The sequence below is a fragment of the Heptranchias perlo genome, chromosome 33 (genome assembly GCF_035084215.1).
Source record: "Heptranchias perlo isolate sHepPer1 chromosome 33, sHepPer1.hap1, whole genome shotgun sequence".
NCBI lineage: Eukaryota > Metazoa > Chordata > Chondrichthyes > Hexanchiformes > Hexanchidae > Heptranchias > Heptranchias perlo.
Window position 1 is genome coordinate 32,186,740 of NC_090357.1, and position 24,616 is coordinate 32,211,355.

At 45.4% G+C, this 24,616-nt stretch overlaps 1 protein-coding gene across 1 annotated transcript in view; it reads left to right on the forward strand.

Moving 5' to 3' along the window:
- Positions 1 to 24,261, forward strand: part of siae (sialic acid acetylesterase) — a 110,472-nt gene extending 86,211 nt beyond the window's left edge. Inside the window, exons 5-9 of the mRNA XM_067971119.1 lie at positions 4,343 to 4,461; positions 11,580 to 11,713; positions 17,136 to 17,290; positions 17,913 to 18,105; positions 21,131 to 24,261. Of these exons, the coding sequence (XP_067827220.1) occupies positions 4,343 to 4,461; positions 11,580 to 11,713; positions 17,136 to 17,290; positions 17,913 to 18,105; positions 21,131 to 21,361 (832 nt within the window). The 3' untranslated portion in view covers positions 21,362 to 24,261. The remainder of the gene's footprint in view (positions 1 to 4,342; positions 4,462 to 11,579; positions 11,714 to 17,135; positions 17,291 to 17,912; positions 18,106 to 21,130) is intronic.
- Positions 24,262 to 24,616: the final 355 nt, after the last annotated feature.

The window sequence follows — 24,616 nt, forward strand, 5'->3', positions numbered from 1 at the left end:
TGGCTCTTTTGCCGATTACCTTGAATCTGTGTCATCTGGTGCCCTACTGCCACTGGAAACAGTTTCTCCTTATTTACTCTATCAAAACTGTTCATGATTTTGAACACCTCTATCAAATCTCCCCTTAACCTTCTATGTTCCAAGGAGAACAATCCCAGCTTCTCCAATCTCCCCACATAACTGAAGTCTCTCATCCCTGGTACCATTCTAGTAAATCTCTTTTGCACCCTCTCTAAGGCTTTGACATCCTTTCTGAAATGTGGTGCCCAGAATTGAATACAATGCTGCAGCCTAGCCAGTGTTTTATAAATATTTAGCATAACTTCCTTGCTTTTGTGCTCTTTGCCTCTATTAATAAAGCCCAGGATCCCATATGCTTTTTTAACAGCCTTCTCAAGTTGTCCTGCCACCATTTGTGTATGTGCACTCCTAGGTCTCTCTTCCTGCACCTCCTTTAGAATTGTACCATTTAGTTTATATTGCCTCTCCTCATTCTTCCTGCCAAAATTTGTCACTTTGCACTTCTCTGCGTTAAATTTCATCTGCTATGTCCCCCCCCCCATTCCACCAGCCTCCCTTTGAACTCTATCACTATCCTCCTCACTGTTCACTACCCTTCCAAGTTTTGTGTCATCTGCAAATTTTGAAATTGTGCCCTGTACACCCAAGTCCAAGCCATTAATATATAGCAAGAAAAGCAATGGTAACCCAGCACCAACCCCTGGGGAACACCACTGTACACCTTCCTCCAGTCCGAAAAACAACCGTTCAGCTACTACTCTGTCGCATGGAATTAAAGGGGCGGTGGCAGCACGGATATGAAACTGTCACTTAGCCAGTTTCATATCCGTGCTGCCACCGCCCCTTTAATTCCATGGGCTTCAATTTTGCTGACAAGTCTATTATGTGGCATTTTATCAAACGCCTTTTGAAAGTCCACATGCACATCAACCACATTACTCTCATCAAAAAACTCAAACAAGTTAGTTAAACACGATTTGCCTTTAACAAATCCGTGCTGACTTTCCCTAATCAATCAACACTTGTCCAAGTGACTATTAATTTTGTCCCAGATTTTCGTTTCTAAAAGTTTCCCCACCACTGAGGTTAAACTGACCGGCCTGTAGTTGCTGGGTTTATCCTTACACCCTTTTTTGAACAAGGGTGTAACATTTGCAATTCTCCAGTCCTCTGGCACCACCCCCGGAGGTTTGGAAGATTGTGGCCAGTACCTCCGCATTTTTCACCCTTACTTCCCTCAGCAACCTAGGATGCATCCCATCCGGACCGGGTGGCTTATCTATCTTAAATTATAGCTAGCCTTTATCAATTTTTCGCCCACCCAGTATCTCAACTATATCTTCCTTTACTGAGACTCTGGCAGCATCTTCTTCCTTGGTAAAGACAGATGCAAAGTACTCATTTAGTTCCTCAGCCATGCTCTCTGCCTCCATGCATAGATCTCCTTTTTGGTCCCTAATCGGCCTCACCTGCCCCAGGAATCTGAAGCCCTCCCTGATGCACCGTTTCTCCAGCCAAGCATTTATATTATCCTACTATTCCTATACTCACTGGTATGTGACACTGAGAGTAATCCAGAGATTACTACCTATGAGGTCCTCCTTTTTAACTTCTTCCCTAGCTCCTGAAGCTCTGACCACAGGACCTCGACCCTTTTCCTTCTTATGTCATTGGTTCCCTCATGGACCGTGACTTCTGTCTGTTCCCCTTCCCCCCCCCCCCTCAAAGTGTTCTGCACCCCCTCAGTGATGTCCTTTACCCTGGCAGCAGAAAAGCATCACACCGTGCGGGACTCACATCGGCAGTTGCAGAAATGCCTGTCTATCCCCCGACTATCGAATCCCTTATAACAACTGCATTTCTTTTGCCCCCCACCCCGTGCAGCCGAGTCTCCTACGGTGCCGTGGATTTGCTCCCGGCTGCATTCCTCCAAGGTGTCAACACCGTCACTGGTATTCGACACTGAATACCGGTTTGTGAGTGCCACACTCCCGGGGACTGCAGCACTGCCTGCCTGTTCCTCCTACTCTGCCTGGTGGTCACCCACTCTCTCTCCTTCTGAACCCTCTGTAGCTGTGGTCTGACCACCTCCTGAAACGTGCTATCCACAAAACTCTCAGCTTGCCGTATGCACAGTAGTGACACCAGCCGCCCCCCAAACTCAAACTCTGAGCTCGAGCAGTTGGCAGCACTTCCTGCACATGTGGTTCTCCAGGCCACACAAAGTGTTCTGTAGTTCCCACATAGCACAGGACGTGCATGCAACGGGCTCCAGCTGTCCTGCCATGTTACCTGCAGTTATCTAAACTGTTTGTTTAGCTTTAAGGCAATTTATCGTTTTTCTAACACTAACCTCTGAAAAACACTAACCACCAAGAACAATAACCACTAAAAATACCGATCAGTGAACTAAATACTTACTGACTTACCCTCAGCACTCCTTGTCTTGTGATGTCACTTTTTGACTTTCTTGAACATACCTTAACCCTCCACTGACCACCATTACCAGAACCTTAACCCTCCACTGACCACCATTGCCAGAACCTAAACCCTCCACTGACCACCATCACCAGAACCTTAACCCTCCACTGACCACCATTACCAGAACCTTAACCCTCCACTGACCACCATTGCCAGAACCTTAACCCTCCACTGACCACCATTGCCAGAACCTTAACCCTCCACTGACCACCATTGCCAGAACCTTAACCCTCCACTGACCACCATTGCCAGAACCTTAACCCTCCACTGACCACCATTACCAGAACCTTAACCCTCCACTGACCACCATTACCAGAACCTTAACCCTCCACTGACCACCATTACCAGAACCTTAACCCTCCACTGACCACCATTACCAGAACCTTAACCCTCCACTGACCACCATTGCCAGAACCTTAACCCTCCACTGACCACCATTACCAGAACCTTAACCCTCCACTGACCACCATTACCAGAACCTTAACCCTCCACTGACCACCATTACCAGAATCTTAACCCCTCCCCCTCCCCCTCCCCGACCACCATTACCAGAACCTTAACCCCTCCCCCTCCCCGACCACCATTACCAGAACCTTAACCCCTCCCTCTCCCCGACCACCATTACCAGAACCTTAACCCCTCCCTCTCCCCGACCACCATTACCAGAATCTTAACCCCTCCCCCTCCCCGACCATCATTACCAGAACCTTCACCCTCTTCCACTGACCATGAGTGCAGTATCTCAGGAATGAGTAAGTGCTCCCCTATTCCTGGATTCAGAAACAAAATAAATTGTTGAGTTTTGCAGATGATAGCACATGGGATGGGGAGTGGCAGTAGAGTCTGATGAATCACAGAAGGATCCAGGCAATGTGGGCAGATGAAATTCAATACTTAGAATTGCAGGTTCTTACTCATTGAAAGAAAATTGGGAGGCATACTTAATGAATGGTTTGAAACACTAGTTAGGGAAGAGGTAAACGTGATCGGGGAGTGAGAGTAAACTCTTTACTGACCATGTTCCAGTGATTAGCTCAGCATTGCTTGCTCTACATTGTGCCAAATCAGGCCCTCGTGCTGAAGCTGTGTTGTGCTTGAGTCGGCTGGTCACTGAGTGACAGCCCTGGAAGGGTTATGAGGCTAATCTCTAGTGTCGGGATGCAGTACGAGGAAAGGTTGGGAAAACCTTTGATTTGTCAACTTTGAAAGGAACAAATAAAGGCAGACATTACAGAGGTATATCAGGTACTGAGTGGAATAAAAAAAAGGTTAATTCTGAGAACTGTTTCAAGTTACAACGTGACTGCAGGACATGTGGACACAAACTGGAAAATGACAAGTTCAGGACTGATGTCAGGAATCCATTCTTCATACAGAGTGATTAATACCTGAATGGTCAAGGACTCGGAGCAAAAACTGAAGTCATTCAAATGGCAGCTGGTTCAGTGAAGGGGGGTGGTGGAGTTCTATGGGACGATGAGCTCGATGGGCTGAATGACATCTCATATCTGCACTTGTCTTTCTGATCATTGAGAAGAGAGTTGGAAGAGAAAGTGGACCAAAAGATCTTTCGATGGAAAGTTGGTAACTGAACTCTGAACTATCAAGATGGAAAAAGGTTGGAAAGGAAGGGTTATCAGAGAGAACTTTAGCAAGTAGCAGAAGGAATGTCTGCTAAAGGGACAGGAAGATATCATCAGGCACTAACTCAGTACTTATGAACTGTTTGCTAGTTTCTTTTTAACTAATTAAAATGCTTAGGAAATTGCTGCTTGCAGATTATTCTGATATTGCGAGGTTCCTATTGTATGTTTGGTGACTTATGCCTGTTACCTTTCAGTGTTGCTTCTGATAATCAAATAAATGACGAAACCGGCCCTCATTATCCCACTGTCCTGTGGAATGCAATGATACACCCTCTGCGTAGGATGGCAATCAAAGGAGCCATCTGGTATCAAGGTGAGATATCCTGCTGCGCCAGAATCTATGGGTTCCGTGTTGGGAGAGTCACAGTCGGATGTAGTATTATAAAGTATCTGCTGGGTGCTGTAGTCATTAAGGGGCAGTGCCTGAATCTCCAGCTCCGCATACCTTCTGTGTTAACAAATAACTAGACACAATAAGGGGAATGTTTTAGCTTTGTGCCTCTAATGCAGGTCTGTACTTAAGCTTCACTTAAGGAGAAGAGGAACTAGGGTACTGATGGAAAAGATGGGCAGAGGGGTGTTTGAAGTAGGAAGTTGGGAGATGAGCTTTGTACAGGTGTATAAGATAGCAAGAAGTGACTGCAAAGCTGAATCTTAAAAAATCAGATACAGCATGAAATAAACAGGAGACAAATCAAACACATCGAAGTGGGGGGGGGCAAAGGAAACATTGGGTTACTGGTGATTGATTAGAAGGCGTTTTACACAAATGGAGCACTGGGTGAGTGAATGGGAAGGGTTATATATAAATGGGAAGGGTTATATAAAAATGGGGCTCGGGGTGAGTGAATGGGAAGGATTATATATAAATGGGGCTCGGGGTGAGTGAATGGAAAGGGTTATATATAAATGGGACTCGGGGTGAGTGAATGGAAAGGGTTATATAAAAATGGGGCTCGGGGTGAGTGAATGGGAAGGGTTATATATAAATGGGGCTCGGGGTGAGTGAATGGAAAGGGTTATATATAAATGGGGCTCGGGGTGAGTGAATGGGAAGGGTTATATATAAATGGGACTCGGGGTGAGTGAATGGAAAGGGTTATATATAAATGGGACTCGGGGTGAGTGAATGGGAAGGGTTGTATATAAATGGGGCTCGGGGTGAGTGAATGGGAAGGGTTGTATATAAATGGGGCTCGGGGTGAGTGAATGGATGGGTTGTATATAAATGGGGCTCGGGGTGAGTGAATGGGAAGGGTTGTCTATAAATGGGGCTCGGGGTGAGTGAATGGGAAGGGTTGTCTATAAATGGGGCTCGGGGTGAGTGAATGGGAAGGGTTATATAAAAATGGGGCTCGGGGTGAGTGAATGGGAAGGGTTATATATAAATGGGACTCGGGGTGAGTGAATGGGAAGGGTTGTATATAAATGGGACTCGGGGTGAGTGAATGGGAAGGGTTATATATAAATGGGACTCGGGGTGAGTGAATGGGAAGGGTTGTCTATAAATGGGACTCGGGGTGAGTGAATGGGAAGGGTTGTATATAAATGGGACTCGGGGTGAGTGAATGGGAAGGGTTGTCTATAAATGGGGCTCGGGGTGAGTGAATGGGATGGGTTATATATAAATGGGGCATGGGGTGAGTGAATGGATGGGTTGTACACTAATGTTGGCAGTTTAGCAGCAAAAATGGGCGCATCATAAGGGTTACTGCATAGAGACTGTGTGGATGGCGGAGGAGCAAAGTTTGAATTAGGAGATCACTTGGAAAACTGCAGGGGAACAGGGTGAAGCCTGGAAATTAAGTGCTATGCTAAGGTGAAGCCACATGATAAAAGTTTGCGGTCAAAATGGGAGGGTTTCTGGAATGCATTTATCACGGTTTCCTTAAACAGTAGGTTGCTTGCCTGATTCTGGCTAACAAAGTAGGACGTGACGATAGGACATCACTTGGGAAATGGTGGGCGTAAGCTAATTAGAGTACGTTGAACATGCATAAAGAAAAAAATAAAGGTGCTGGACTAAGAAATTAGCTGAATTTCAGTGGGATAAAAGGAGATTGGTTGGAAAAAAATGACAGGTCAAACAGTGGACCAGTAGTGGAAGAGATTTAATCTGAGATGGGCAAGTTACAGGTTATACATGTTCGAACTAGAAGTAGAGAGGATATGTCAAAGGCCAATAGAGAAATTAGCAAAAATTAGAGTTAAAGAAGAGACCAATGATTAAATATAAGGGGTAATGATACAGAAGAAACTAAGAAATATAAAGTGAAAAGGGAGATTAGGAAGACTGAAGAGGGAGTGTTACAAATTTCAGGTCTGCTCCAGATAGTCTCGAGTTCCGTGTCACTAATCTCTCCTGGAAGCAGACTCCATGCCACTTACTATCAGGAGTTTTATCTTCACTTCACAGTATCCAGTCACATGATAGCGAGACACTAGGAGTCGTAACAATGTTTGTTAGAATAACTGGATAGTGTGATCTCGTGCATTCCTCCAGGCAAACTCAGTAAATCAGCAAACTGGTTTATTTTATAATTGTTGAATGAACAAGTGGAGTAACGTTTATTGTAAATCTTACTGTACTAAGACTTATTCTGTATCACTCCTTGAAAATTTAAAAAATACCACATTGTTACTATTAGCAGGCTAAATATTATAACTTTACTAGTCAGACAGTACGCTAGTGTAGTGGTTATGTTACTGGACGCGTGATCCAGAGAACATGAGATCAAATCTCACTATGGCAGTTTGAGAATTTGAATTCAGTTTTTAAAAAAATCCAGAAATAAATAAACTAGCATCAGTAAAAAAAAAGTGAAGCTGTGGTGTAAAACCAAAAATGCTTATACGAATGCAAAGAACAGTAGAGATCCCCGAGACTGGGAGAGATATAAAGAACAGCAAAGGGATACAAAGAAAGTAGTAAGAGTTGCAGAAAGGGAATGAGAGAAAAAACTTGAGGGATATCAAGGACAACGTAAAGGTTTTTACAGGTATATTATGAGAAAGAGGGTGGCTGAGAGTAATGTGGGCCCATTAAAGACAGGTGATATTGTAATTGAAAATCGGGAAATGGCAGGCTTAGTAAATAGCTATTTTGTATTGGTCTTCACAGTAGAGGATGAGGATAAAATACCAGAGATATGAGGAAAAATAAATCCAGGGGAGGAACTTACTTGGTTTAAGATAAGTTTTTTTAAAAATGGTGATGAAGAAACTAATGAGATTAAAGATAGACAAATCTCCAGGACCTGATGGTTTCCACCCCAGGGGATTAAAAGAAGTGGGAGAGGAAATTATAGATGCTCCAGTCATGATCATCTTAAAACTCTCTCGATTCAGGAATTGTCCCCTTGAATTGGAAAATTGCCAATGTCACTCCATTATTTAAGAAGGGTAAGAAAGATTAACTAGGAAATTATAGGCCTATTAGTCTAACGTCAGTTGCGGGAAAGTTACTAGAACCTGTTATTAGGGGCAGAGTGACTGAGCATTTGGACAAATATGAGCTGGGAGAGTCCAGAACACGGGGGCAAAACCGAGATTGGTAGATTTTTGTTAGGCAAGGCTATTAAGGGTTACGGAACCAACGCGGATAGAAAGAGTTAAGATATTGATCAGCCATGATCTACTTGAATGGCAGACCAGGCTAGAGGGGCTATGTTCCTATATGTGACTCCAGTCCCACACCAACTTGACTCTTTTAACTGCCCCTTGAAGTGAAGAAAAAATGAACTCCCTACGGAACACCTTCACCACACAGACTGCAGCTAAGAGTAATGTGGGCCCACTCAAGAAGGTGGCCCACCACCACCTTCTCAGGGCAACTAGGGATGGGCAATAAGTGTCAGTATTCCAACAACAAATTCAAAATTTTTTATTTATCTTATCTTTATAAGGAAGATGAGCTCGCAATGTTTCTCTGATTAAAATCTCATAGAGCTACTCCAGACCATGTATTCCCCAGCTTGGTTTCTGACTGTCTCCCCGCTCTCTGCACCTGGAGATTGGCAAGTAGAGCTGATAATAAATCTGGCTAATGCCCCCCTTATTGGGGCTTCCGAGAAACTATCTCCTATTGAGCCTAAATGAATAGACTATTTGAATATCTGGAGGTCTAAACGATATCCATTGTCTAAGACTGATATGATATGCGAGAAGCACCATTCCTTGATTGCACAGTGTTCAGTTCTATTCGCAACCCCTCAGATAATGAAGCAGTCCATGCCCACATGCAGCAAAACCGGGACAACATCCAGGCTTGGGCTGATAAGTGGCAAGTAACATTTGCGCCAGACAAGTGCCAGGCAGTGACCATCTCCAACAAGAGAGAATCTAACCACCTCCCCTTGACATTCAACAGCATTACCATCACCGAATCCACCACCTCCTGGGGGTCACCATTGACCAGAAACTTAACTGGACCAGCCATATAAATACTGTGGTTACAAGAGCAGGTCAGAGGCCGGGTATTCTGCGGTGAGTGACTCATCTCCTGACTCCCCAAAGCCTTTCCACCATTGACAAGGCACAAGTCAGGAGTGTGATGGAATACTCTCCACTTGCCTGGATGAGTGCAGCTCCAACAACACTCAAGAAGCTTGACACCATCCAAGACAAAGCAGCCCGCTTGATTGGCACCCCATCCACCACCCTAAACATTCACTCCCTTCACCACCGGCGCACTGTGGCTGCAGTGTGTACCATCCACAGGATGCACTGCAGCAACTCGCCAAGGCTTCTTTGACAGCACCTCCCAAACCCACGACCTCTACCACCTAGAAGGACAAGGGCAGCAGGCACATGGGAACAACACCACCTGCACGTTCCCCTCCAAGTCACACACCATCCCGACTTGGAAATATATCGCCGTTCCTTCATCGTCGCTGGGTCAAAATCCTGGAACTCCCTTCCTAACAGCACTGTGGGAGAACCTTCACCACACGGACTGCAGCGGTTCAAGAAGGCGGCTCACCACCACCTTCTCGAGGGCAATTAGGGATGGGCAATAAATGCTGGTCTTGTCAGCAACGCCCACATCCCATGAATGAAGAATAAAAAACATTTCCATTCCCTTAATTGGTACATTTCCATTCCATTAATTGGTACCCTTCCGTTCTCTTAATTGATACCCTTCTCATCCGTTAGTTGGTGCTTATCCATTCCATTAATTGGTAAACGTCCATTTCGTTAGTTGGTACCATTCCCTTCCGCGAATTGTTACTCTTCCATTCCGTTAGTCGGTACTTTTCCATTCTGTTAATTGGAACACTTCCTTTCCGCTAATTGGTACACTTCCATTCCGTTAGTTGTTACTCTACCATTCCGTTAATTGGTGCGCTTCCCTCTCGCCGGTCGGTGCGCTTCCCTCTGTCCGGTCGGTGCGCTTCCCTCTGTCCGGTCGGTGCGCTTCCCTCTGTCCGGTCGGTGCGCTTCCCTCTGTCCGGTCGGTGCGCTTCCCTCTGTCCGGTCGGTGCGCTTCCCTCTGTCCGGTCGGTGCGCTTCCCTCTGTCCGGTCGGTGCGCTTCCCTCTGTCCGGTCGGTGCGCTTCCCTCTGTCCGGTCGGTGCGCTTCCCTCTGTCCGGTCGGTGCGCTTCCCTCTGTCCGGTCGGTGCGCTTCCCTCTGTCCGGTCGGTGCGCTTCCCTCTGTCCGGTCGGTGCGCTTCCCTCTGTCCGGTCGGTGCGCTTCCCTCTGTCCGGTCGGTGCGCTTCCCTCTGTCCGGTCGGTGCGCTTCCCTCTGTCCGGTCGGTGCGCTTCCCTCTCGCCGGTCGGTGCGCTTCCCTCTCGCCGGTCGGTGCGCTTCCCACTGTCCGGTCGGTGCGCTTCCCACTGTCCGGTCGGTGCGCTTCCCTCTGTCCGGTCGGTGCGCTTCCCTCTGTCCGGTCGGTGCGCTTCCCTCTGTCCGGTCGGTGCGCTTCCCTCTCGCCGGTCGGTGCGCTTCCCTCTGTCCGGTCGGTGCGCTTCCCTCTCGCCGGTCGGTGCGCTTCCCTCTGTCCGGTCGGTGCGCTTCCCTCTGTCCGGTCGGTGCGCTTCCCTCTGTCCGGTCGGTGCGCTTCCCTCTGTCCGGTCGGTGCGCTTCCCTCTGTCCGGTCGGTGCGCTTCCCTCTCGCCGGTCGGTGCGCTTCCCTCTCGCCGGTCGGTGCGCTTCCCTCTGTCCGGTCGGTGCGCTTCCCTCTGTCCGGTCGGTGCGCTTCCCTCTGTCCGGTCGGTGCGCTTCCCTCTGTCCGGTCGGTGCGCTTCCCTCTGTCCGGTCGGTGCGCTTCCCTCTGTCCGGTCGGTGCGCTTCCCTCTGTCCGGTCGGTGCGCTTCCCTCTGTCCGGACGGTGCGCTTCCCTCTCGCCGGTCGGTGCGCTTCCCTCTGTCCGGTCGGTGCGCTTCCCTCTGTCCGGTCGGTGCGCTTCCCTCTCGCCGGTCGGTGCGCTTCCCTTCGTTAATTGACACCCTTCTATTCCATGCTCTTCCATTCTGTTGGTCGTATTATGCTATTGTTCAGTGTAACTTAGGAACCATAAGGCCGCTATTTAGTCCAGCAAGAAGCCAGTGGGAGCAGGCGTCAATACCTTGTGGCAGTTTTCATCAGCGACTGGGTCTAATTGGAATGCCGCTCGTCAGCTGCTTGCTTGTTTCAGGTGGAAAGCAGCAATTGGCCGGTGCTGGGAGAGGGAATGAAGATCAGAGGCTTCTCACCGGCACCAACAGAAGGCTGTCGGCAGCAAAATTAGTCCGGGTGGGGCATGTTGCGAACGCCTTGAGGCTGGGGAGGTGGCAAGCATGGGATAGCATTGGCCTGGTCTTTCCATGTGGGATCTGGAGGAGCTTTTCTTCTCCTCTTAGCCCCACTAGGAAAGTTTCTTTTTAACTTGTAGGGCCTCGCTGGCTTCCCACAGCTTTACCTGGTAGGGCAGCCGCAGCAGACACTCCACTCGGGACTGGTTCAAGTGCCCTCGGGGATCCCATGAACAGCATGGGATCCCTGATTTACATTTATTAAGACTCCCGCCAGAGGCTAGTGGGAGTCTCATCCTCCACCAAAGCCAACCGCGTTAAAATGGGGAACGGTATTGGTACATGCAGCCACTCAATTTTAAACTGCTCCCCCACTCCTTTCCATCAGCAGGGGAGAGTTAAAATCCCTCCCCGTGATTTAGTTCTTGGGATCATGAACAACTTTCAATTTCATAGAGAAAGTTCTGTGATGAAATGTAATTGAATTCTACTTCAGTAATAGTCTTTGATTTTAGTTCAGTTAAACCAAATTTGGTGAAGGTTATACTCAATGAAGAGGATTAGCAGCACTTTGAGTTGTGCAGGTTGATTTGGTGGTCTGGTTTGATCTGTTTTGGTTGAATGGTAAAAGTGACACTAAACTCTTTGCCGACTGGGTGTACCGAGGTTGAGTATTGCTTCATGTGATTTTCTTGTAGGAGAAGCAAACACAGCCTGGCACAATGCTGAGTATAACTGCACTTTCCCAGCTATGATTGAGGATTGGAGGCAGGCTTTCCATGAAGGGTCAGGAGGTGCCTCGGAAATAGACTTTCCTTTTGGTTTTGTCCAGGTAATTTAAAATAGTAATATGTTTTAAACTTTAAGTCCAGTTTTCATATTGTAGGCAAGAACATCCAAGTAATCACTGCACCTAAGTGCGGTTCATGTTATAAGCTGCATTTTCATACTTCATCATACAGCTTCATACATCTTCATGACTCGCGAGTTCCTGGGTCCCAGTATTGGTGCATCAGGGACGCCCAACAAGTGGCAGCACTGAGCAATGCAGCCGTGTATTGGCTCAGCCGGTAGGTTTGGCTGGAAAATACAGTCAGCGTATGAATCCAGCCCTTTATAACAGGGCTGCTTTCAGTGTTGGCGTATTTCAGGCCATGAACCCGGCTTGAAACGCTCTTGAGGGCCCCACATGCACCGTTTCAATGTAATGTACATCCCACCATTCCATTCACTGTCACTGGGTCAAAAGCCTGAAATCTCCCTCACACCACTGTGAGAGCACATTAGCTCAAAAAATCCCTGGATGTGCCCCTGAAGAGCCGTGACCTGCAGGGCTACGGACCAAATGCGGGAAAGTGGGATTAGGCTGGGTGGCTCATTTCTCAGCCGGCGCGGACATGATGGGCCGAATGGCCTCCTTCTGTGCCGTAAATTTTGTATGATTCTATGACTGAACTGGTGTAAGATAAAGGCCCATCACTACCTGCTCAGGGCAACTAGAGATAAGCAATAAATGCAACGCGCTAACATCGGCCACACCTTGAGAACAAATTTAAAATAAGGTAAGGAATGGTACAATTGATGAGCTGAGGGCACAGATAAACATGTGGAAGTATGACATCTTAGCTATTACAGAGAGGCAGGAATGGCAGCTCATTGTTCCTGGTTACAGGGTTTTCAGACAAGATAGAGAGAGGATAAAAAAGGAGGGGAGGTGGCAATATTGGTTAAAGATAAAATTACGGCTGTGAGGAGGGATGATCTGTTAGAAGGAGCATCAAATGAGGCCATATGGGTTGAGCTAAAGAATAAAAAAGGGGCAGTCACACTACTGGGGGTGTACTATAGACCCCCAAACAGTCAGAGGGAGGTAGAAGAGCAAATATGTAGGCAAATTTCTGAGTAGTGCAAAAACAATAGGGCAGTAATAGTAGGGGATTTCAACTACCCGAATATTAACTGGGATACAAACAGTGTGAAGGGTATAGAGGGTGCAGAATTCTTAAATTGCTTTCAGGAGTTTTTTAGCCAGTACGTAGCAAGCCCAACGAGAGGAGGGGCAGTTCTGGATTTAGTTTTAAGGAATGAAGCTGGGCAGGTGGAAGGAGAGCATTTTGGTGGTAGTGATCATAATTCAGTTAGATTTAGCATAGTTATGGAAAAGGACAAAGATAGAACAGGAGTAAAAGTTCTCAATTGGGGAAAGACCAATTTTACTAAGCTGAGAAGTGATTTAGCAAAAATGGACTGGAAACAGCTACTAGAAGGTAAATCAGTGTCAGAGCAGTGGGAGGCATTCAAGGAGGAGATAGTGAGGGTTCAGAGCAAATATGTTCCCACAAAGGAACAGGTGGAACTGCCAAATCAAAGCCCCCTGGATGTCAAGAAGCATGCAGGGTAAGATAAGGCAAAAAAGGGAAGCTTATGTCAGATACTGAGCTCAATACTGCAGAAAGCCTAGAGGAGTATAGAAAGTGCAGGGGTGAAATTAAAAACGAAATTAGGAAAGCAAAGAGAGGGCATGAAAAAACACATAGGAGGAACATAGGAGCATAGGAACAGGAGTAGGCCATTCAGCCCCTCGAGCCCACTCCGCCATTTGATTAGATCACAGATCAGCCATGATCTTAGTCCATATACCTGCCTTTGGCCCATATCCCTTAATACCTTTGGTTGGCAAAAAGCTATCTATCTCAGATTTAAATTTAGCAATTGAGCTAGTATCAATTGCCGTTTGCGGAAGAGAGTTCCAAACTGGCAAGTAAAATTAAGAAAAATATAAAAATGTTTTATGAATACATAAAGAGCAAGAGGATAACTAAGGAAAAAGTAGGGCCTATTGGAGGTGGAAGGTGTGGGTATGGTTCTTAATGAATACTTTGCATCTGTCTTCATAAAGGAGGGGTGCGATGCAGGCATTGTAGTTAAGGAGGAGGAGTGTGAAATATTGGATGGGATAAACATAGTGAGAGAGGAAGTATTAAGGGGTTTAGCATCTTTGAAAGTAGATAAATCGCCAGGCCCGGATGAAATGTATCCAAGGCTGTTAAGAGAAGCCAGGGAAGAAATAGCGGAGGCTCTGACCATCATTTTCTAATCCGCCCTGTCTGCAGGCACGGTGCTGGAGGATTGGAGGACTGCTAACATTGTGCCATTATTTAAAAAGGGAGAAAAGGATAAACTAAGTAATTAGAGGCCGGCCGCCCAACCTCGGTGGTGGGCAAATTATTGGAAACAACTCTGAGGGACAGGAAAAACCATCATTTAGAAAGGTACAGAGTAATCAAGGACAGTCAGCGTGCATTTATTAACGGAAGGTCGTGTCTGACTAACTTGATTGAATTTTTTGAGGAGGTAACAAGGAGGGTCGATGAGGGAAGTACATTTGATGTAGTCTACATGTATTTTAGCAAGGCTTTTGATAAGGCCCCACATGGCAGACTGGTCAAAAAAGTAAAAGCCCATGGGATCCAAGGGAAACTGGCAAATTCGATCCAAAATTGGCTCAGAGGCAGGAAGCAAAGGGTAATGGTCGACGGGTGTTTTTTTGACTGGATGGCTGTTTGCAGTGGGGTGCTGCAAGGCTCAGTACTTGGTCCCTTGCTTTTTGTGGTATATATTAATGATTTGGACTTAAATGTAGGGGGCATGATTAAGAAGTTTGCAGATGATACAAAAATTGGCCATGTGGTTGATAGTGAGGAGGAAAGCTGTAGACTGCAGGAAGATATCAATAGACTGGGCAGGTGGGCAGAAAAGTGGCAAATGGAATTCAATCTGGGGAAGTGTGAGGTAATGCATTTGGGGAGGGCAAACATGGCAAGGGAATACACAATAAATGGGAGGATACTGAGAGGTGTAGAGGAAGTGAGGGACCTTGGAGTGCATGTCCACAGATCCCTGAAGGTAGTAGGACAAGTAGATAAGGTGGTTAAGATGGCATACAGAATACTTTCCGTTATTAGCCGAGGCACAGAATATAAGAACAGGGAGGTTATGCTGGAACTGTATAAAACACTAGTTAGGCCACAGCTTGAGTACTGTGTACAGTTCTGGTCACCACATAACAGGAAAGATGTGATTGCACTGGAGAGGGTGCAGGGCTCAGTACTTGGTCCCTTGTTTTTTGTGATATATATTAATGATTTAGACTTAAATTTAGGGGGCATGATTAAGAAATTTGCAGATGTTACAAAAATTGGCCGTGTAGTTGATAGTGAGGAGGGAAGTTGTAGACTGCAGGAGATATCAATGGACTGGTCAGGTGAGCAGAAAAGTGGCAAATGGAATTCAAGCAGGGATGTTAGGCCACAGCTTGAGTACTGCGTACAGTTCTGGTCACCATATTACAGGAAAGATGTAATTGCACTAGAGAGGGTACAGAGGAGATTTACGAGGATGTTGCCAGGACTGGAGAATTTTATCTGAGGAAAGATTGGATAGGCTGGGGTTGTTTTCTTTGGAACAGAGGAGGCTAAGGGGAGATTTAATTGCGGTGTATAAAATTATGAGGGGCCTAGATAGACTGGATAGGAAGAACCTATTTCCCTTAGCAGAGGTCAATAACCAGGGAGCATAGATTTAAAGTGATTGGTAGAAGGATTAGAGGGGAGCTGAGGGAAAACTTTTTCACCCAGAGGATGGTGGGGGTCTGGAACTCACTGCCTGAAAGGGTGGTAGAGGCAGAAACCCTCATCACATTTAATGTGGATGTGCACTTGAAGAGCCGTAACCTGCAGGGCTACGGACCAAGTGCTGGAAAGTGGGATTAGGCTGGTGGCTCTTTTTTTGACCGGCACAGATGCAATGGCCTCCTTCTGTGCTGTAAAATGTTTCTATGTTTCTATTCTCCATGTGCATTTCAGGCAACCAATGAGTGGAGATGAGGTTGGGAGGGGCAGTGGGTGGGGGGGTGATGGAGATCTGCAGACAGCTCAGAGAGATGTGAGAACATCTGAAATAAAAATACTAGTATCAGTAATGGTGACCATGAAACTACCGGATTGTCATAAAAACCCATCTGGTTCACTGATGTCCTTTAGAGAAGGAATCCTGCCGTCCTTATCTGGTCTGGCCGATATGTGACTCCAGACCCACAGCAATGTGATTGATTCTTAATTGCCCCTGGAATGACCTAGCAAGCCACTCAAGAAGGAGGCTCACCAGCACTTTCTCAAGCAATTAGGGATGGGCAATAAATGCTGGCCTTGCCAGCGACGCCCACATTCCATGAACGAATAATAAAAAAAAACAACGGCAATAACATTGGGTGACTTTAACTGTCCGGAGATGGATTGGGATAAGGGTGGTGGAAGTTGGGACACTTTTTATAATGTATCCAGTGGGGAGAAATTACTCCCCATCGCACCTGATTTCTGGATGAAAAATAGAAATTGAGGGGACCAATTTGTGGGCGTGATGGGCTGAGCCCAATCCTCCCCAGAGTTACCGGCTGACAAATTGGGACTTCCGAGTGCCCGGGGTACCTTGACTGACCTAATCAGGGGCCTAACGGTGGAATGGGACTAACTGGATTGCTCTTACAAAGAGCTGGCATGAGCTCGATGGGTTTAATGGCCTCCTTCTGTGCTGTAAGCAGCCTATGATTCTGACGCCTGTTTTAGAGACCCTGCTGCCAAATTCGGCCATGTGCTGCTGGAGGCCACTGAAGAACTTTTTAACTTAACCTTTAAATGAGGAGCTGAAAGGAGCAGGAGTGTTCCTTCTGGCTCCACAGAAATACTGCAAACTGCTGACTGCCCCTGCTCACCCCCGCCCCTCACGCCCCCTCCCCCTCAGGACTTAACTGCAAGCCCGCCGAGTTTTCCAGGGCCCCGACCAGTGAGCCCGATCGACACGTCCAATTGCCACCTGCAACTCGCTGGGATTATGTAGATAAGGCCCAGGGCCCAATTTCCATTGTACCTCAGGCCTCCATCTTTGGCCATGTGTTGCATGCACCCCATCCACATTGTGCCAGTTTTTAGTAAAAGACCAATTTCCAGGGCCTCGGTTTAATGTCACGCCAAAAGACGGCACCTCGGAGAGTGCAGCATTCCCTCAGTACTGCACTGGGAGTGTCAGCCTGGATTATGTGCTCAATTCTCTGGAGAGGGGCCTGAACCCACAACCTCCTTGCGCTTGCTGGTAATGGGGGGTGAAATTGGTGACACTTTGAATATTTGCTGCACTAAACTTTATTTTAATTAAAACCTGATTTATAAAGCTTGTTGTAATTAATATTCTTCTTGTAGCTTTCCACCTACCACCACAAGGTCCCAGACGATACTTACCCATGGATACGCTGGCATCAAACAGCTGATTTTGGTTATGCTCCAAACCCAAAGATGAGGAGAACATTCATGGCAGTTGCAATGGATCTAGGCGACGAGAAATCTCCTTACGGCACGTACGTAACAGGCTCTAAAACAGGCAATCGAGATATAGCTGAGTAACATCAGTCACACAGAGCTAGATTCATAACCAGGCTCCGCGGCAGAGTGACCAGAGGCAGCACGGTCACAGGAAGGGGGCAAGATGGGGAATGGTAACAGCCAAGGTGGCAGTAACCATGTGAGAAGTGAGGGGCTATATGGGGGAGTCTACCTGAAGGGTAGCCTGAGGAAAAGAGCAGCATGTGGAGTAAAGGAACCACGTGAACAATTGTTGCTACATGGGAATCCATCCTAAGATAAAGAACTTGCATTTATATACTGTCTTTATCATCTGAGGGAGGTATCAGAGCGCTTCACAGCCGGTCAATTACTTTTGAAGTGCAGTCACTTGTTTCTTAGGCAAATGCAGCAGCCAATTTGTGCACAGCAAGATCCCACAAAAAGCAAATGAATGAATGGTTGAGTGAGGAGTGTCGGCCAGGACCCCAAGAGAACTCCCGTTCTCTTCTTTGAATAGTGCCGTGTAATCTTTTACATCCACCTGAAGAGGCAGGCGAGGCCTCGGTTTAACATCTCATCTGAAAATCTGAGAGTTGCATGAGTGTGCTAGTAAACATTTACTTTAATATTTTTCAGCATTCATCCTCGGTATAAACAAGATGTAGCATACAGATTGTACCTTGGTGCTCAAGCAGTGGCTTACAGAGAGACCGCAGTAGTTTTCCAGGGCCCGTTTCCAAAGGGCTTACAGCTGAAGAACTGCACCGAATTAATCATCATCTACACACAGCAGCTGACTGTGTTGGAGCACAGTAATGACATATTTGAGGTATAGTTGCTGCAATCAACTTACGACCATCAGATTCCTCCAGACACATCGGTTTTTAGCAAGGGGTGATGTTACTGCACAGGACAGACTTTTTGCTTCACATACTGAATACAGGTATTTGCAGCGCTGGTGTGATCTCTGCAGGCTGGCACCTGAATCTCCCTAAACAGAGGGTGTGCCAACATCACCAGCTCCTTTACTGCAGACCTGGAAGCCCCTGCTGCTTCCTTTAATCTTTGCACATCCGTGGTCAAATCTGATGGGACCAACATCGCGTGGGCCCTTAACCACCCTGGCCAGGAGGACTGCAAATGGTGCATTTAGACCAATCAGAGCAGCTTTGTTTTACATCAATCAGGAATCAACCGGTACCCGTTCTCGGCCCGGGAAAGTGAAAGAGCCAGAGATGCAACTTCCGAGTTTTTGAGCCTCAGGAGATGGGGAAGAGAGGAAGGATTTGAATTTTAGTCTGTGGAGATCTTGCGTATTTTATTTATTGTTTATTTTACATGAACATCTGGGGGCTGGTGCCTTGTTACACCAGCATCCCAGAGAATTAATGGCGTTTTGCCACTTATAGTATCCTAGTAGGTACAGCACAGGAGGCCATTCAGCCCATCGTGCCTGTGCCGGCTATTTGAAAGAGCTATCCAATTAATCCCATTCCCCTGCTTTTTCCCTTCAAGTATTTATCCAATTCCCTTTTGAAAGTTACTATTGAATCTGCTTCCACCGCCCTTTCAGGCAGTGCATTCCAGATCATTACAATTCGTTGTGTAAAAAAATGTTTCCTCATGTTGCCTCTGGCTCTTTTGCCAATCACCTTAAATCTGTGTCCTCTGGTCACTGACCCTTCTACCACTGGGAACAGTTTCTCCTTATTCTATTAAAACCATTCATGATTTTGAAGACCTCCATCAAATCTCCTCTTATTCTTCTCTGTTCCAAGGAGAACAACCCCAGCTTCTCCAATCTCTCCACATAATTGAAGCCCTCATTCCTGGTACCATTCTAGTAAATCTCCTCTGCACCCTCTCTAAGGCCTTCACATCCTCCCTAAAGTGTGGTGCCCAGAATTGAACACAATACTTCAGCTGAGGCCTAACCAGTGTTTTATAAAAGTTTACTATAATTTCCTTGTTTTTGTACTCTAAGCCTCTATTAATAAAGCCCAGGATCCCGTATGCTTTTTTTAACAGCCTTCTCAACTTGTCCTGTCACCTTTAAAGATTTGTGTACATACAGCCCCAGGTCGCTCCGTTCCTGCACTCCCTTTAAAATTGCACCATTTAGTTTATATTGCCTCTCTTTATTCTTCCTACCAAAATGCATCACGTCATACTTTTCTGCATTAAATTTCATCTGCCGTGTGTCTGCCCATTTCACCAGTCTGTCTATGTCCCCCTGAAGTCTGTTACTATCCTCCACATTGTTTACTACTTTTTCGAGTTTTGTTTCATCTGCAAACTTTGAAATTATACCCTGCATACCCAAGTCCAGGTCATTAATATATATCAAAAAGAGCAGTGGTCCTAATACTGGCCCCTGGGAATCACCACTATATACTTCCCTCCAGTCTGACTCTCTGCTTTCTGTCCCTTAGCCAATTTTGTATCCACGCTGCCACTGTCCCTTTAATCCCATGGGCTTTAATAAGTCTATTATGTGGCACTGTATCAAATGCCTATTGAAAGTCCATACACAACATCAACCACACTACCCTCATCGACCCTTTCTGTTACTTCGTCAAAGAATTCAATGATGTTAGTCAAAAATGATTTTCCTTCAACAATTCCATGCTGGCTTTCATTTATTAGCCCATACTTTTCTCAGTGCCAATTAATTTTGTCCCGGATTATTGTCTCTAAAAGTTAGGCTGACTGGCCTGTAATTGCCAGGTTTATCCCTCTCCCCTTTTTTAAATAGGGGTGTAACATTTGCAATCCTCCAGTCCTCTGGCACTGTCCCCTATAACAACTGCATTTCTTTTGCCCCCCTGTGCAGCCGAGTCTCCCACGGTGTCGTGGATTTGTTCTTGACTGCACTCCTCCAAGGTGTCACACCGAATACTAGTTTGTGAGTGCCACACTCTCAGGGGACTCCTGCACTGCCTGCCTGTTCCTCCTACTCTGCCTGGTGGTCACCCACTCCCTCTCCTTCTGACCTCTCTGTAGTTGCGGGGTGATCATCTCTTGAAATGTGCTATGCACAAAACTCTCAGCTGCAGTGACACCATCCGCCCCCAAACTCTGAGCTCGAGCAGTTGGCGGCACTTCCTGCACATGTGGTTCTCCAGGCCACACAGTGTTCTGTAGTTCCCACATGGCACAGGACGTGCATGCGACGGGCTCCAGCTGTCCTGCCATGTTACCAGCAGTTATTTAAACTATTTGTTTAGCTTTAAGGCAATTTACCGTTTATCTAACACTTAAAAACTAAAAACACTAACCAACCACAAAAGACACTAAGAACAGTGACCACTCAATGAGCGAAATACTTACTGACTCTCCCTCGGCGCTCCTCCTTGTCTTGTGACGTCACGTTTTGACTTTATCTTGATTGTTTTGATTCCTCGCACTGCTCCCTTTTTATTCCATTGAATCTTATTCTTAGTTTTTTTAAAAATGTATGTTTTTTTAATTTAATTTTTAAAAGTTGATAGATTAGTTTATAGTTCCTTGGTTTAAACCACTTACCACTTCCTAATCCTAGATACTTAAAGAAAAACAGCCTGCATGTCTGTAGTCCGATAAGAGATAAAATAGAGAAATGTTGCTGTTGAGGATGAAGAACTATCACACACTGCACTCTTGGCAAATAAGGAAAGTTCCTTAACAATTTGTGGTCCAGCACAGTGTCCAGACAACAGCATTAGCTTGTGGTTACAGTATAAACAGATCTGTGACCAGTTTTAAATACAGCAGCTTAAATGAACAAGTCTGGTGGGAATGCGGATGCAGATTGGTGAACCGTAGTGGACTAAACCGTCAATAATAAGACAATGTTTCTATTTTTCTTTCCATAGGTGTGTTGCTCCCCCAAATGGAATTCTTCCAGCTGTAAGTGGGTCTCTGCCCCCATTGTCAACAGCTCCTTCAACACACTGTCTTTATCTGTAAAAGACTGTCGCCAGAAGATGATGGGCGTTCGCTATGCTTGGAAAGAGTGGCCATGTGAACTGAAGAAATGTCCTTTGTACAGTAAAGGCTATAAGTTACCTGCCCCACCATTCATGATACAACCAGTCCATGATTGACGATTCTGAATGTCTTCTATCAATTAGTTGCTATGAAATTTTAAATGTACCAGCAGTGTGGGATCAGAAAACGTTTTATATAAATTATAGGAAAAATGAACTGGGCTGGTTAAAATATATAAATAGATAATTGTGCCTCCCTCACCCCTTGTAATATTAATCATTGCTGTGGCTCATTTTCATGTGTAGGATTAACTATGACTTTGGTGCTGTTCCAGCTCTCCTTTCCTTGGGCCAATTGTAACTTTGATATTTGATGTACAGAAAGAACAGTGTCCCCCAGGGTGTAGGCAGTACCTCTGTCCACGACGGGTCATGGTCTCACTCTATCCCTTTTAGGCAGAGCCAGTCTTCTTAAAATGAATATATTTTCTACTTTATCTTTTTCAGGGGTCCCTAGAACATGAACCTTAAGGCTGTACACAATCTGAAGTTATAGGGTTCATTTCCCTACATGATATTAGTAACTCAAATTAAATAATAAAACCTGCACAGAGAGCAATCTACTCAGGGATCATACAATATTGCAGCTTGGCTAGTTCTATCAACAACAACATTTTTAATTAACGATTAATGTGAAGCTCATGCAGTGATTTGTGGGTGTCCTTGGGACAATTACCAACTCAGCAGAACGGTACCTGAGAGATGGAACCCGGGCACTGCAAAGGAGTTCAGAACCATGTCACTTACCGGCTATCTTTTGCTAATGTGATCCAAGTGACAAATTTAACATTGGAAGACTAACAAGATTAAATATAAAATGCAGCTAACTAGGATTGAAGTGAAATCTTGAGCATTGGACATTATTCTGTTGAATGCAGCAACTGCTGTTATTCCAGTATTAGAATCAGGCTTATAATTGCTTATGTTGATCTATGCTATAATTGAATACCAGATCTCATGGTACTTTACTGTAGTAGGTGTAAGGAAAGTAATCGATAGCTCTGGTGGTCTAGGTGTTAAATGGCAGTGTGATTTGATCAATGCCAATTTGAGATATTTCTCTGACATATTAAGAGAAAGGCAGTTAATTGGAATTCTCCAGCTAAATCAATGATTAGGCCTCAGCTGGGATATTGTGTTCAATTCTGGGCACCACACTTTAGGAAGGATGTGAAGGCCTTAGAGAGGGTGCAGAAAAGATTTACTCGAATGGTTCCAGGGATGAGGAACTTCAGTTATGTGGAGAAGCTGGGGTTGTTCTCCTGAGAACAGAGAAGGTTAAGGGGAGATTTTGATAGAGGTGTTCAAAATAATGAAAGGTTTTGATAAGTAAATAAAGAGAAACTCTTTCCGTGGCAGAAGGGTCAGTAACCAGAGGACACAGATTTAAGATGATTGGCAAAAGAATCAGAGGTGACATGAAGAAACATTTTTTTTATGCAGAGTTGTTATGATCTGGAATTCACTGCCTGAAAGGGCGGTGGAAGCAGATTCAATAGTAATTTTCAAAAGGGAATTGGATAAATACTTGAAGGGAAAAAAATTACAGGGCTATAGGGGAAAGAGCAGGGGAGTGGGACTAATTGGATAGCTCTTTCAAAGAGCTGGCACAGCCACGATGGGCCGAATGGTATACTATGATAATATGTGTTGCCTATTACAATTGTGGCATTTACATTTGCTTCACATTGAGAGCTCATCTGGGATTGTAATAAAGTATGGATTTAGTGGTACTATGAAATAAATTATAGCACAACCAGCTACATTAACAGCAAATTTTCTTCAGTATAACTGCCAGTTGAATTTAATTCTTGCTGAGAAATCAAGGAATGAATTTTGTAATTTAAGAAACTTGTGTAAAAGTGTAACATTTTAAGATCAGGGTACAGGAGTGCGTGTGCAGGAGCAAGGCGGGCTGGTCTCACCAAATTTGGTAAGGGAATACTTCGCATTGTTATAGGCTCGCTTTGCAGGAAAACAGGTACAGGGGACCTTGCCAGCAGAACCATTGGTGAAAGTGCAGGAAATCTGGCCAGGGAGTAGCCCTTAAGAGGCTGTCGTTCTACATTAAAGAAGATGGGAATTTTTTACTGCTTTGGAACTGCTGTTTGTTTACACCTAGTGATTCTGGGCAAATGTCTGTGCACATGACTGGAAGAAACAACAACATTTATGTAGCACCTTGACAAAGTAAAATATCCCAAGGGACTTCACAGGAGCATTATCAGACAAAAATGTTGGCATTGAGTGAGATATTAAGGCAGGCGACCAAAAGCTTGGTCAAAGAGATAGAACCATAGAATCTTACAGCAGGGGAGGTGGTCATTCAGCCCATCCTGCCTGCTCTTTGAAAGAGCTATCTCATTATTAGTCCTACTCCCATGTAGGGTATAGACTAGAACACCTTTACATGCTTATTTAGATATTATACGTTATTAGAGGAGGCTAAGTATCCCAACATGCTTTTTAAACAGGCCAAAAAGGCCAGCTCGCTTTGTAGCTGCTTTTACAAATCATTAACCGTTGCAGAATGGAGCAGACAACGAGGATAACTGTTGTAGAAACACCATTCATTAATCAACTGGCCGAGGCCTCTCAAGGATGCCTCCTCCTAGATTAAGTGCAGTAGCAGCTATCGATCCCGCCCAATAGGCTATTGACAGGGATGTGACTGGACTAAAAAAATGTGAATAACAAGCTGAGGTTACGATTCTAGGAGATAAGGCAAGATATAAAGCCAGCACAGGAAGTTCCAAATGTTCCATAGAGAAGGAAGAATTCCAGAAGTCAACACTCCTACCAACAGGATTGGGTAACATTCTTTCTGTTGTATTAATTGCTTTAACATGAAGTATTAGGCCTTTCTTGTACTTAAGAATGTGCTTTGCAAGTGAGTCAGCTTGTTACTTACTGACTGACTGCTCTGTGTTCTTTCAAATCTGATATAAAAATATACTTGCTATATACAAGATTGGTTTGGTCTCCTTCTGAATCTCTTACTCCCCTGCCCTTTCCCCATAGCTCTACAATGTTCTCTCCTTCAAGTATTTACCTAATTCCCTTTTCAAAGTTATTATTGAATCTGCTTCCACCGCTTTTTCGGGCAGCGCATTCCAGATCATCACAACTCGCTGCGTAAAAACATTCTCCTCATCTCGCCTCTGGTTTTTTTTCCAATTACCTTAACTCTGTGTCCTCTGGTTACCGATCCTTCTGCCACTGGAAGCAATTTCTCCCTATTTACTCTTATCAAAACCCTTCATGATTTTGAATGCCTCCACATAACTGAAGTCCCTCATCCCTGGTACCATT